This window comes from Vicugna pacos, chromosome 21 (genome assembly GCF_048564905.1).
Source record: "Vicugna pacos chromosome 21, VicPac4, whole genome shotgun sequence".
NCBI lineage: Eukaryota > Metazoa > Chordata > Mammalia > Artiodactyla > Camelidae > Vicugna > Vicugna pacos.
Window position 1 is genome coordinate 25948858 of NC_133007.1, and position 14081 is coordinate 25962938.

A 14081-nucleotide genomic window follows, 5' to 3' on the forward strand; every position below is an offset into this window, starting at 1 on the left:
GCAAAGGTCAGTGGTCAGAAGGCTTTTCAGGGTGGCGAGGAGGGTCCCACCTGGTTCCCCTACACACCAAGAGAAGCTTTCAAATTAGAATCAGGGGATGGGGGGCACAGGCCTCCTGTGACACTCCATATAGTGGCGGCCTCCCTGCCTGCAGCCTCCAAGACTGCTCACCGCCACACCCTGCTCACCCCGGGTCATCACTTTGAAGGCCCCTGAATCCACCTGGAGCCGCCTGAAGGGCATGTCCTGGTGGAAATCTAACATTCACAGCTTTAGCCCCGACTGCCTCCCCGTCATCCAGGAACATACCTGGCACTTCTATGTGCTGAGCACAGAGTGACAAAGGTGACAGACACAAACCTTGTTCTTAGGAAGCCACACTGAGTCCCTTCACAAATATTCACAAAACGTGGACATTCTATACACTGTCACCACGAAGCTTGCACTCTGGTGGGGGCAGCAGACAGTGAGCGTACAAAGAGGTCTGAGGACAGTGACCATAAGGGCAAAGAAGAAACACAATGTGAGGAGAGGGGACAAGAGTGCAGGGGTGGGGAGGGGGTGACAGGTGAGCAGAGGCCTGAATGAAGTGAGAAGGGACACCTGGCCAGCAGGTCCAGAGGCCCTAAGGTGAGGATGTGCTTGGCGTGTCTGGGGAACGGCACCCGGGCTGGTGTGACGAGACACTTGCATCTCTTTCCTGGACCACCTGAGACGGGCCTTCCTGCTTCTACTCTGGCCCCTGGCATCTATTCCACAGGGTCCCTTTAAAACTTAAATCCAGGTGAATGGATGAACTAACGGCGGCACATCCACACAACAAAATACCCCTCAGCAATCAAAAAGAACTGCTGATGGTGCGACCACATGGATGAACCTCAGTAACGTTCTGCTGAGTGAAAGCCAGACACAGAGAAGCGCGTGTGGCACGATTCCATTTACATAAAACTCTGGAAAAGATAAATCTCATCTAAAGTGACAGAAAGCAGATCAGTGGTTGCCTGGGCCCAAGAAGCAGGGAGTACTAACTGACTTGGGAAAGGGCACAAGCGATCCCTTTGGGTGACTGAAGTGGTCTATACTGGCCTGAGACAGTGGTTACACGGCTGCCTACATTTGTCAAAATTCATCAAACTGTACACCTAAAAGGGGTTCATTTTATTTTATGTAATACTTCAGTTATACTTCAATAATTGATTTTTTAATGTAAATTGGTTAAATCTGGTTACGTTGCTCTCTGCTCAACCCCACCAGTGTTCTCATTATTACGTGACTATGTAAATATCGATTGCTGCTGAATCAAGTTATCTATTATGAAAATTTTTTAAAGTTTCAATATTAAAAAAATGGATGCATTATGGTTACTTTTGTCCTTATACAACTTTTTCCAGGAATTAACTGCTCCTTTTTCCCTCCTCTGTTTACTTGGATTTCCTTAAATTTCTGGCTAAGTTTTCCCACACCCTCCAATGGCTCTTTATATAACACCTCTCCAGTCAATTTTACACTTTTCTTTGCGCAGACGTCACCCTGGAGTCTCACACCATCCTGCTCTGGCTGGACTGATGCACAGTGAGTGTTCAACCCCTCTGTCAGCATCGGGGAAGTCTCTGGTCCCCCTCCTGGCTGGATCTCCTGCTCCCAGGTCCCATTTTTTGGCTTACTGCTTCATTTTATTATCCCTCCACAGCTTTCTGAGAACAGGTACATGGAACATATATTTTTTGAGGCCCTACATTCTGAACAAGTCCCTATTGTACCCTCGTTCTAGAGTAATTTAATTAAGAAAAGATTTGGGGTTGGACATTATCTTCCTGCAAAATTCAGTGACAGCATCCAACCCTACACCCTTCAATGTGGATTCTCTTTCTGAAGCACTATCCAGTAGTCTACAATAGTTCTATAATGTGTCTTGGTGTAGGTTTTTATTTTCCCATTCATCATCCTGGGTACTCATTGGTTGTCATATCCTTAGAAACGTTCTCCTCCATGTTGCACTGAACTCTCCCTACACATGTATGCACACCACTAAAGCTGATCCTCTAATTTCACCTTGCTCTCTTCTCTAAAACAATTCTACTATGAAATATTTCTATTGATATAAATCCTCTCCCCCTAAAACTAAGATAAAATTTAACAAAGCTGTCAAAAACAACCATTTCAGGGTTCTGGAAATTGAGCAGAAACATACAGCAAATTGCAGGTGTCTATTAAAAACAAGACAAACTTCAGGCTCCTGGATGAGAAGACTATGAGACAGGTGTTTCAGCCTGGAGCTTCGCCCACTCCCACTCCCAGCCCCTTTGGCTGATACGTCTACCAGGGTGGGCAAAGCTGTGGAAACCAGTAGCTTCAGAGGTGGCTGATTTTATTGGAATCTTGAAACATCAGGAAGAAAGAACATGGTAAGAAAAAATATGGGTAAATACCAGAGGCTTTACTTCTCCAGAGTTTTCTAAATTATGTTTGACAGTTGAAACAGAAATTGTAACTGTCCAATATGGTTCTAAATGAATGCAGAGGAAATATTTAAGAAAACTACATTATAAACAAGGGAGGGTAAAGGGAAGTAAGGTTTCTGTACTTAAGCTGGTGAAGTCAACGGGCACAGACTATGATAAGCTATGTATATATAACACCTAGAGCAACCACTTTAAAAGGCAAACAAAGAGGTACACTTAAAGACACAACATACAAATAAAAATTGAATTCTAAAAAAAATCAAGTAAACTATAGGAAAAGAGAAAAAACAGAATAGCACTAAAAACCTATATGAGGAAACAAAAAAAGGTTATAAATGGGGCTCCATGAAAAAAAGTTACAAATGAATGACCTCAGCTTTGACCCTAAGGGGAAAAAGAAAGAAAAGCTAATCAAACCCAAAGAAAACAGAATAAAGTAATTAAGAGCAGAAATCAACAAAATTGAGAACAGGAAAAAAAAGAGAAAATCAATAAAACAAATAACTGGTTCTTTGAAAGGATCGACAAAATTAATAAACATCCAGCAAGACTAACAAAGAAAAAGACACAAATGACCAACATCAGGAACAAAATGGGACATCACTACAGACCCTACAGACGTCAAGGGATAACAGGGGACAACTAAGAACAACTCTACCGACAGATACAAACCCAGATGTCAAACACAAAGTGGGACGACTTAGATAAAACGTACCACTCAGAAAATATAAACCATATCCATATGTATATGTTTGTGTGTGTGTGTGTATATATATATTTGAATCACTTTGAGGTACACCTGAAACACTGTAACTATATACTTCAACTTAAAAAACGTACACTATCAAAATTCACCCACCCCGAAATAGATAATCTGAATAGCCCGATTACTATTAAAGAAATTGAACTCTTAATTAAAAGTCTTCCCCCAAAAATCTCCAAGCCTGGGTGATTTCACTTGAGAATTTTACCAAACATTTAAAGAGGAATTAACATAGTTCTACATAGTCTCTTTCAAAAGGAGAGAAAACTTCCCAATTCATTTCATATAGCTAGTATTACCATGACACCAAAACCAAAGACAGTACCACAAAAAACCAACAGACCAATATCCTCCATGAAAATAATGCAAAAATCCTTAGCAAACTATTAGCCAACAGAATTCAGTAATATATAAAAATAATTATACGCCATGACCAAGAGGGGTTTATTCCAGGAATGCAAGGCTGATTCAATATTTGAAAAATCAATCAAGGTAATTGACCATATTAATAGGCTAAAGAGGAAAAACCACAGGATCATATCATCCAATACAAAAAAAAGCATCTGACAGAATTCAACACCTGTTATAGGTTGAATTATGTGCTCCCCCCAAGAAATACATGTTGAACTTCTAACCCCCCAGTACCTCAGAATGTGACCTTACTTGGAAACAAGGTCTTTACAGAGGTAAGCAAGGAAGAATGAAGTCACTAGGGTGGGTCCTAATCCAACGTGACCGCGTCCTTATGAAAAGAGGAAAACGGGACTCCGCCAGACACAGAGGGAAGACAAATGTAAAGACACACAAGGAGAGTGCCTTGTGAAGACAGAAGACTGGAGGGAGTGACGCACATATAAGCCAAAGAAGATCAATGGCTGACAGCAAACCACCAGAAGCTAGGAAGAGGCAAGGGCTGATTCCTCTACAGGTTTCACAGGGAACTTTGCCTTGCTGACACCTTGATTTTGGACTTTTAACCTCAGGAACCATGAGACAATCAATTTCTGTTATTCTAAGCCACCCCGTTGTGATATTTTGTGACAGCAGTCCTGAGATACTAGTACAACAATGATTCATGATGAAAGCTCTCAGAAAAACAGGACCAGAGGAGAACTTCCTCAACTTAGTAAGGAGCATCTATCCAAAAACCTACAGATATTATGCTTTTTTGTGGAAGACTGAATGCTTTCCACTCTAGAAGAAAAAGGCGACAATGCCCACACTTACTACTCTAATTCAACACAGTGCTGGAAGTCTAGCCAGCACTAAATAAAGAAAAAGAAACAGAAGACATATAGATCAGAAAGAAAAAAAACTGGCCCTATTCACAAATGACATTATTGTCTATACAGAAAATACCAAGAAATCTACAAAAAAATAAGAAATACATTTTAAAAACCCCTATAAGTTCAGCAAAGTAACAGGATACAAGACAAATAAAAATCAACTGTATTTCTATATACTACCAATGAACAAGCACACACAGAAACCAAAAATACAGTGTCATTTATAATCATTCAAATAAAATGAAACATTTAAGTATAAATCTAATAAAACATATTAGGACTTGTATGCTGAAAACTACACAATGCTAATTGAAGAAATCAAAGAAGATCTAAATAAATGGAAATATACTGTGTTAATAGATTGGGAGACTCAACATACAATAAAGAGATAGGTTCTCCTTAAACTTAGACATATGTTTGTTGCAACTGCTATCAAAATCCCAGTCAAATTTTCTGTAGGTATGGATAAAATTATTCCAAAATCTACATGCAAAGGAAAAAGAACTAGAACAGCTAAAAATAAAACAATATTGACAAAGAATAAAGTGGGAGGAATCAGTCTACCCAACTGCAGTATTTCTTATAGCTATAGTAACTGAGGCAGCATGGTACTGGAGGAGAAACAGGCACATAGATCAACGGAACAAAACTGAGAACCCAGAAACAAACCCACACAGATATGCCCAATTGATTTTTGATAAGACTGAAAAAGCAATTTAATGGGGGAAATAAAGCCTTGTCAACAAATGGTACTAGAGCAACTGAACATCTATAGGAAAAAAATAAAACTCAACCTAAGCTTCACATCTTATATAAAAATTAACTCAATATGGATCATGGACTTTAAAATGTAAAATTATGCAGTATTTTAAAAACTAGAATAAAATCTTTGAGGCCTAGGGTTGGCCAGTAAGTTCTTAGACTTGCCAACAAAAGCATCATTCATAAAAGGAAAAACAGGAAAATTTAATAAATTAGACTTCACTGAAATTTAAAACTTTTGCTCTGAAAAATTCCCTGTTAAAGAGGATGAAAAAATGAGCTACAGAGTAGGAGAAAATATTTGCAAACCACAAAAGACTAGTACTAGAATACATAAAGAACACTCAAAACTCAATGGAAAAAAAAAATCAAACAATCCAATTAGAAAATGGGCAAAAGAAAGATACTTCATCAAAGAGGGTATAGAAATGGTAAATAAGCACATGAAAAAATGTTCAACATCATCAGCATTATGGAAATGCAAATTAAAACCATAACACGGTATCTCTAAATACCTAACAGAATGGTTAAAGTAAAAACAGTGACAACACCAAATCCTGGAGGGGATGCAGAGAACTTCTCATACATTCTTAGTGGGAATGTAAAATGGTACAGCCACTCTAAAAACAGCTTAGTTGTTTCTGAACAAAGTAAACACACAATGACCATACCACTGCAATTGTAATTTAGGGCATTTATCCCAGAGAAACACACCAACTCTGTACATAAATGTTTATAGCAACTTTATTTGTAGTAGCCCAAAACTGAAAACAATGTAGATATCCTTCAATGGGTAAATGGTTAGGAAAACTGTGGTACATCCACAACATGGAAACCACTCAGCACTAAAAAGGAATAAACTATTGGTATAAGCAACAACTCCTAGATGAATCTCCAAAAAATTATGCTAAGTGAAAAAAGCCAATCCCAAAAGGTTACACACTGTAGTATTCCATTTATACAACATTCTTGAAATTAAAGAAATAGAGAACAGATTAGTTGTTCCAGGGGTTAAGGTGGGGATGAGGATGGCAGGGAAGTAGGTGTGGCTATAACAAAGGGAAGTGGATATTTCTATAAAAAGGCAACAGGAAGGCTCCTTATGGTAGTGATGGAAATGCCCTGTCTTGTCTGTATCAACATCAATGTCCTAGTTGTAAAGTTGTTTTTCTAAGATGTTTCCACTGGGGGGAACTGGGTAAAGGGTACAGGGGATCCCCTCTGTATTGTTTCTTACAACTAACTGCATGTGAATCTACAATTATCTCAAAAAGAAAAGTTTAACTGAAAGGAAAACAAAAGAGTTGTTATCTTGCCAGTAGCAAAAAAGCAGACAGTGAGCCAGATTTGAACCACTGGCCAAAGTTTGCTGACCCCTTTTCCTGGTTAGTTATATTACTGCAAGTATCTTCTCCGAGCTTTTGGCTTGAATTTATCCTTTTTATATTATCTTTCAAAGAAAATAAGTTCATACATTTAATTCATCCACCCATCTTATTTTTTTCCAATTAACTCTTTATGCCTTAACAAATCATATCCTATTCTGAGATCGTACAGATATTCTTCTATGCTCTTTCCTAAAAGTTTTAAAGTTTTGCCCTTCATATGTAAGTCTCTGGTCCACCTAGAGTTTATTTCTGTGGATGAGGTAAGGAATATAATTTCACATTTTACTACATGAATAAGCAATTGTCCAGATTCAATAACTAAGTGTCCATCCTTTCACCAGAGAGCTACAACCCCACCAGGATGGTCAGTAGTTTCTGCACTTGCATGAGCCTCTTTTTTGGGCTCTCTGTTGTATTTTATTGGTCAAACTGTACATCCCTAGGCCAGTTCTACATCTGTTTGTAGGGCAAGGCCAGCCATCTTCATTTGCAGAAAGAAATGGTCTTCCACATAAATTTTAGAATCAGCCTGTTCCATTCCTGAGAGAACCTGTGGGGATTTTTATTGGAATTATACAGAATCAACAGCTCAGTCTGGGCAGAATGATTCTTAAATAACTCTTATTGTGTCTTCCTAGCCATGAATATGAAACTTTCCCTGTTTAAGACTTCCTTAAAGACTTTCAGTAAAGCTCAATTTTTTCACCTAGACTGGCCACCCTCACCTTTCATTTGATTTATTCCTAGGTACCTTAATTTTTTAAGTTGATCTTGTAAATGGCGTATTTTAAAAATTATTTCTTGGAAAGATATTCATGGAAAATATAAATCAAATTTTTATATATCTGATACATATCCAGCTACCCTGTTAAACTGTTATCTCTAATAATTTATATATACTTGTTTTTCTATTTAAAGAAACATTGTTTGCACATAATGACAGTTTTGTTTCTCCTGTTCCAATATTTACACCTTTATTTTCCTTGTCTTACTAGACAAAACTAAAACTTCCAGTATATCCTTGTCTTGTTTCTATTTTTAAAGAGAATGCTTATAGTGTTTCTCCATTAAAATGTTATTTTCTTAGAGTTTTGGTAGATAGCCTTTACCAGGTTAAGAATAACCTGTTTCTAGCTGCTAAGAGTCTTTATTTTTTAAATAAATTCATGCTGAATTTTATTGAATGTGTTTCCTGTGTCTATTTAAGATGATCATATGGTTTTCATTCTTTAATCTGTTAATGTAGTGAAAGATTTATTATTTTTCTAGTATTAAACTACTGCATTTTAGGAGAAAAAACAACTTGTCATAATATACTATCTTCATTAGCTAATACTGACTTCATTTTGCCAATATTGTTTAGAAACATTGTATGCATATTCATGAGTGAACCCAGCCTGCAGTTTTTCTCTCTTATGCTCTCCTGTCTGCTTTGATATCAGGTTATACTCAAGGAGTATTCTCTTATTCTTTAGAAGAATTTATTGGTAAAATTTGCCTATGAAACAATCTGGGCTTCGTGTTGTCTTTATAAGATGATTCTAAACTTTGATTCAACTACTTTTACAGTTACAGGACTATCATGTTCTTACATTATTTTTGAAAACGATGTAGTTTAAGAAATGTGTCCATTTCTTCTAAGCTTTCAAATTTATTACCATGTTAGCTTATATTTTAATATCTGTGACATCTATAGTTATGATTTTTTATTACTAATATTGACTATGCCTTTTTCTTTTTCTTGATTAATCATTCCAAAAGTCTTTCTATTTCATTAATCTCTTAAAAGAATGAAATTCCGACTTACTGATCTCTTCTACTGTAGCTTTGTTTTTCACGCTTGTTTTCCCACCAGCTTTACTGAGATATAACTGACACATAACTCTAGCTTTGTTTACAAAATTTTAAACTTTAAAAAACCTTGTTTTCAAAATTTTGTCTGCTCCCTATTTGAGTTTACTTTTACTTTTTCTCTATTCTTCAATGAACTCTAAGCTCACTACTTTTCACCCTGCCTTCTTTGCTCATTTAAGCATTCAACACAGTACACTTCCCTGTAAGTATTGCCTTCACTGTATCCCACAACTTTTGATGAGAAAAATTTTCCTTATCATTCAGCTCTGAGTCCTTTTAAACTTGTTATGATTTCTCCTCTAACCCACGTGTTGTTTACTTGGAATGTGTTTTTAAATTTCCAAATGTATGAAGATTAGGGTTCATCTTTTGGTTACATATTCCCAATGTAAAAAAAACACTGGGAATGTTCCTGAGAAACCATATCCACCCCAAAAGGAAAAAGGCAAGCCCCTTAACACTCTTGTCTAGTATCTGGTTCTGGCAAGGACAGTACTTGCCCATCCCAAACAATTCTGAAGCTGGACAAAAGACATAAATTAACCATTTCTGGCACATACTACTGATAGTGAATTGGCATGGGTTGCAGGGGGCGGGGGTTTGCCAGAGAAAAAGAAAGCATGAGAAGTGAGCCCACATTCAGTCTGGCCTCTTGCCTGGAGGCAGTTTTCCAAACCGAAGCAAAGGGGAGCAGAGTTTGGGCAGTCTCTCTGGGCAGAACAAACACAGGTGAGAGTTTGGGTGCCAGGAATCTGTGGGGCAGGGTACCAGAGAGGAAGGAGTCAGAGAAAATCCCCAGAAATCTTAGGGCTGACCCCAGGTCCTTGGCTGAACCCTAGGCTGCCCATGTGCAGAGCAAGTTCTGGGAGTTCTAGGAGGGAAGAGCTACTATACGAAGAAGAGGAGAGGGAGCTAAGAGAGGAATGCAGGTATCAAAGGTCTCAGAATGCTGGGGAGACAGTGGAGTTCCAACCCAGCCAGAGGGGAGAGACGCTGGTAAGCATCCTGAGACTCTCACCCTAGAAGGCCGAGCCTTAGGAAGAGGACTTCGCCCAAGAACTAAGGCTCAAACTGAAGTATACCAATCCCAACAAGGAAACCAACTTTAATAAGATCAAAAGACCAGCTGGCGGTTTCATTTTTGCTAGGAAAAAAATAATCAACACTGGAGAACATAAAGTCTCCAGAATGCAACATCCACAATATCCAATGAAAAATTACTGTATTTGTAAGAAGCCTCGACCTGTAAGCAAGGAGATAAACGTCAACAGAAGCAGAGCCACAAATGACCCAGACGCTGGAATTGGCAGAAAATGATTCTATAACTATAGTAAGTGTATTAGAGAACCTAGAAGATAAACAAAAATGGGTGAAAATATGGAAGATTTTAGCTGAGAAATAGAGGGAAAAAAAGACTGAAGTTGAAAACCATGCTGTGTGAAATGAAAAAAACGCGTCAGATGGGCTTAACAGCAGATTGGACACACAGCAGAAAAGATTAGTGAATTCCAAGACAGGTCAGCCTGGAAGAGCGGGAAGGCTGTGACCACACCTACCCTGAGAGCAGTTAGCAAGGTGGCGTGAATGTCTTCAGCTGCTGGGGGCAGCTTCAGAAGAGGCAGAGGGCTGGGTTCAATTGGGAGAGGGGTTTTGTGAGATATGAGCTAAGGAATTACAGGCTGAACTCAGGCAGTAATAACTACGGGATCTGAGCTGAGAAGGGAAGGGAGGGAGTAATGAGGGTACTGAATCGTGAAGAAGGGAGAGGGCAGTGGATTTCAAGTCCCACTGGGTCTAATCGTTGGACTGGGGGCTTTAGAGCCTTACTACGCAAACTGTGGTCCCTGCACCAGCAGCACCAGGCCCTTGTGCAAACTCTCAGGCCCGGATGCACTCAAATCACTATCTCTGGAGGTGGGGATATCAGCAAGCTGTTTAACAGGCTCTTCAGCGATTCTAATGCAGTTTGAGAACCACTCCTCTGGAGTAAGAGTGCTGCAGAGAAGGGAGAGGGGCAGAGCCGGAAGCCTGAAATGGACATTTTGGAGATGTTCAGTTATGAGCAATGACAAGGCCTGAGATACAGTTCAGGGAATAGGAAACTGTGACCGAGTGGAAGAAAAAGATCATTAAAGATAAGTGGCCTAGGAAACAAGGGGCCAGACTCTTACACAGATCATCTGCACGGACATTGAATTTGAGTGACAATAAGAGGAAGACAGTGAGTCAGAAGTTGAAGTTATCAGTGAATAAGGGAGCATGACAGAATGGCAGGTGACTGCAACCAAGGTCAGTGCACAGTGTAATCTGACAGCCTGCCCTTCCAAGAGCCAGGGTTGAAAGACAGAGGAAGAAAAATGGTTTGGAACTAGCAAGGAGGGTGGGGGGGCCTTCTGACAATCTTTACTGTGAATCCACCTCACAACTCTCATCTCCACCTTCTCCAGTGGTGCCTGACCTTGTTAACTGCCTGCAACAGGCATTCTCCCTTTCCTTGCTGACAGAGCCCCAAGTTTAACAACAGTGTGCCTCTTTTAAAAGCTACATTTTCTAGCTTCTTTTGCATTGAAGGTCGCAAGCTAACAAAACATAAGCAGAATTGTGGCCGGCTTCTGAAAATGCGCCTTTTATGAGGACATAGGCCCTTTACTCTCTGCCTCTCCCCTTCTTCCTGCTTGGAACCCTTATAATATCACGGAGTTCCCATACCAGCCTTGGATTCCCTACCCCCTGAATTCTTCTACAGGAAAGAAAAACAAATAGCTAAGTTGTTTAAGCTACCATCGTTCTGTCGTTCAGATTTCTCAGGTTTCCTCGTATGTGCAGCCAAGTCAGTCACTAACAATTCAGGCTCTCAAGTGGGATCCTCTGCTCCTGGTTCGCCTCTACCTGCTGAGACTGGGCCCACCTCACTCGAGGGAGGCTCCCGGGGGTTAGTTATGGGCACTCTCTTCTCTGTCCACAAGGGCAACGCCCCTCCAGGCACTACCCCACCATCAACTACCCGCCCCCTCCATACCTCACATTCGTCTTCCTGCCAGGAAGAACCAGATTTTATTCACTTTGTCTTACTTACCCTCAAATCAGCTGCCAGAACAAGGCTGGGCAAACAATAGATACTCAATGTTTGCTACATTAAACAAGTAAAACCTCAATTTCAATAACCCAGGTTGAAAAAGCCCTGAATGGATTGCCTAATAACCCCTTTTGTTCTTGCCAAGAATACAGCCTTCCTTTCATTTCAGAATTCCAACTTCTCTGCACTGACCTTGCTCCTGACTGTTAAAGGTCATAAAAGTTTCCCGAATTCACCCCAGCCCCTGCTCGGTCTACAGTAAGACAGGACGGAAAGAGGAGGAAAGAATGGAAAGCAACATTGGCCAAGCTCTGCAGGGTGAGCACAGAGCGGCCCAGAGCACAGAAGGGCCAGAGACCTACCGGCAGCTCCTGGGGCCACTTGGCCACATCGGGGGTCCTCCTGGGAGACCTTTTGTTTGAATTCACGTACAGTTTTCGTTTGTGGAAGAGCTTCCCATTCAGCTCCTGGATGGCAAGTGCGACTTTCTGCACGGAGCCCAGATCTACAAACGCGAAGCTGCAGAGGAAGGTAAGGGCAGCTCTGAGCCAGGCTCAGAACAGAGCTGCAGGTGGGCACCAAGCCTGGGCTGAGAAAGGGCCTCCTCTCCCCTCCACAGGGACCAAAGTGGCGCTGGGCTGCTCCTAAAACACAAGGAGGCTCCACGGTGCCCAGATTCAGGCGGGAGAGCCTATCCTGGGCTTCTTGGGGATCAGGAGACACGGGCTGACCCTACCACCACATATCATATGGCATGGATTCGGGCTTCCCTCAAACGACTCCCACAAAAAAGTTCAAAACACTTTTACTGCCTTGAAAATAAGAAAGGGGAAATATGAGTAGGTCCAGATTTCAGAGGCAACCAGGGCTGAAGAGATACAGTAATTTGCCTCGAATCAGGCCAACATTACCAAAAATAAACCCAGGTCTCTGGGCTGCTAAACCACGGTCGTACGGACAAGGCAGTATCAGCTGCCCGCCTCAGAGGGTTAAATGTGGAAAGGGGGTTTCCCAAATGTCACTCTGCCAAGTCGCAGAGGGTGTGGCTTTGGGAGTTGGTGAGCATCAGCAAAACGGACAAAGAGGAAAGGAGTTGCTTCCCAAAGAAAACAAAGGAAGAACGGTCATTACCATTTGCAGCCATTCTGGATTTTGTGGACATGGAGAGGGCTGAAGTCCTTTAGAAGGCACCGAATTTCCTCCTACAACGGTAGGGTTTAAAAGAGAAAGAGACCCAGAGACACAACTTAGAGACCAGTTCTCAAGGTTTCAGATCCCCAACCAGCTAATCCAGTAATCAGCTGCACACATACTTAATGAAAACCTGTTACATGCTGGGAGTGCCAGGTTTTGTGCTCAGTGATGCAAATACAGAGACAAGAAAGATCCAAGTCCTGCCTTCAATGGAAGCTCAACGGGGCGTGTAGGGTACAGACAAGACAATCAAGTAAAAAGACCATTTCACCACAGGGTGCTACATTCCGTGAGGAGGAAGTACAGACGCCTCTGGGAGCGCACAGTATGGGTCTCTAACCCAGATTTGGAGAGAAAGGAAGCGGTCAGGGTGGAATCCCAGGAGGAACTGACTTTTAATTTACTAGGAATCTAGGCTATCTCCCTCTCATCGCCACCTAGGAGGGGAGGCTTGCTTTAATCCAACCTCCAGTGCAAGGCCGACTGCCCCGCTGACTCAGTCCCGGGTTCACCTTCCTTCATTTCCTTCCTCATGCCTTCAACAGACATTCAGCAAACAGGGGCTACACACGATCCTTAGGCTGAGTGTTACAGGAGATACTGATTTGAATCCCACATAAGCCCTGCACTCAAGGAGCTTACAGTTTAGTGGGGATACGTATGAGTGATCTAACTGATGGGGCGGGCGGGGTGCAGTCTGGCAGTAAAAGTAAAGCCGGGGTGGGCAGTGCGCTGAGGGAGGACACATTCCTCTCGGTTGGCCTCTGGCCTCTGACAGAGTTTCCATATCCTCCAGGCCACTGATCTCACTGTAGCCTGGCCTCCACTGCCCGGGGATATGGTCACCTCCCCTCCCTGGACATTTCTCTGTCCCATTCTCAGCTCCTTCTCCTGCCTGCCCTCAGGCTGCCTCCCTCCCCAGTGGACCCTGGCCCCACTCCTTCCCCACGGCCGCCACCCACGAAGGCCCTCCCTTCTCTAAGATAACATCCACCCAACCCTGAAGCCCTTTTGAACGACACCCTGTTTTTTCTCTTCTCTGACAAACGTGTAGAAAGGGCCGTGTCCGCCTAATGCCTCCATTTCCTTCCCGCCCGCCCTTCCCGCTCTACTGAAAACGCTTTCTGGGCGGCCTCGGATGCGCCCGCTGCCCAGGGCGAAGCTTCTCCGCTGGCCTCCACTCTCCTCCTACCTGCGCCTCTCCCCACTTCTTCCTTCCTCAGCTTCCCCACCAGCACAGGACAGCTGTAAACACCACAATAGTGATGGAAACCCCTGTTTCCCTAGAAAATTCTA

The 14081-nt window shown here is 41.9% G+C and overlaps 1 protein-coding gene across 8 annotated transcripts in view; it reads right to left on the reverse strand.

Annotated features, from left to right (window-relative positions):
• The window catches only part of TDRD10 (tudor domain containing 10), a 41739-nt gene that overhangs the window by 9988 nt on the left and 17670 nt on the right, over positions 1-14081 (reverse strand). For 7 of the 8 annotated variants that reach the window (XR_012062816.1, XR_012062817.1, XR_012062815.1 and 4 more), the window contains exons 5-6: positions 12723-12793; positions 11954-12110 (exon numbers count right to left, since the gene is read on the reverse strand). The exons of the other annotated variant lie outside the window; for it this stretch is intronic. Coding sequence is in view for 1 of the 7 variants with exons in the window: in XM_015248272.3 (XP_015103758.1) it covers positions 11954-12110; positions 12723-12793 (228 nt within the window). In the remaining 6 variants the exon portion in view is untranslated. The remainder of the gene's footprint in view (positions 1-11953; positions 12111-12722; positions 12794-14081) is intronic. 8 annotated transcript variants of the gene reach the window in all.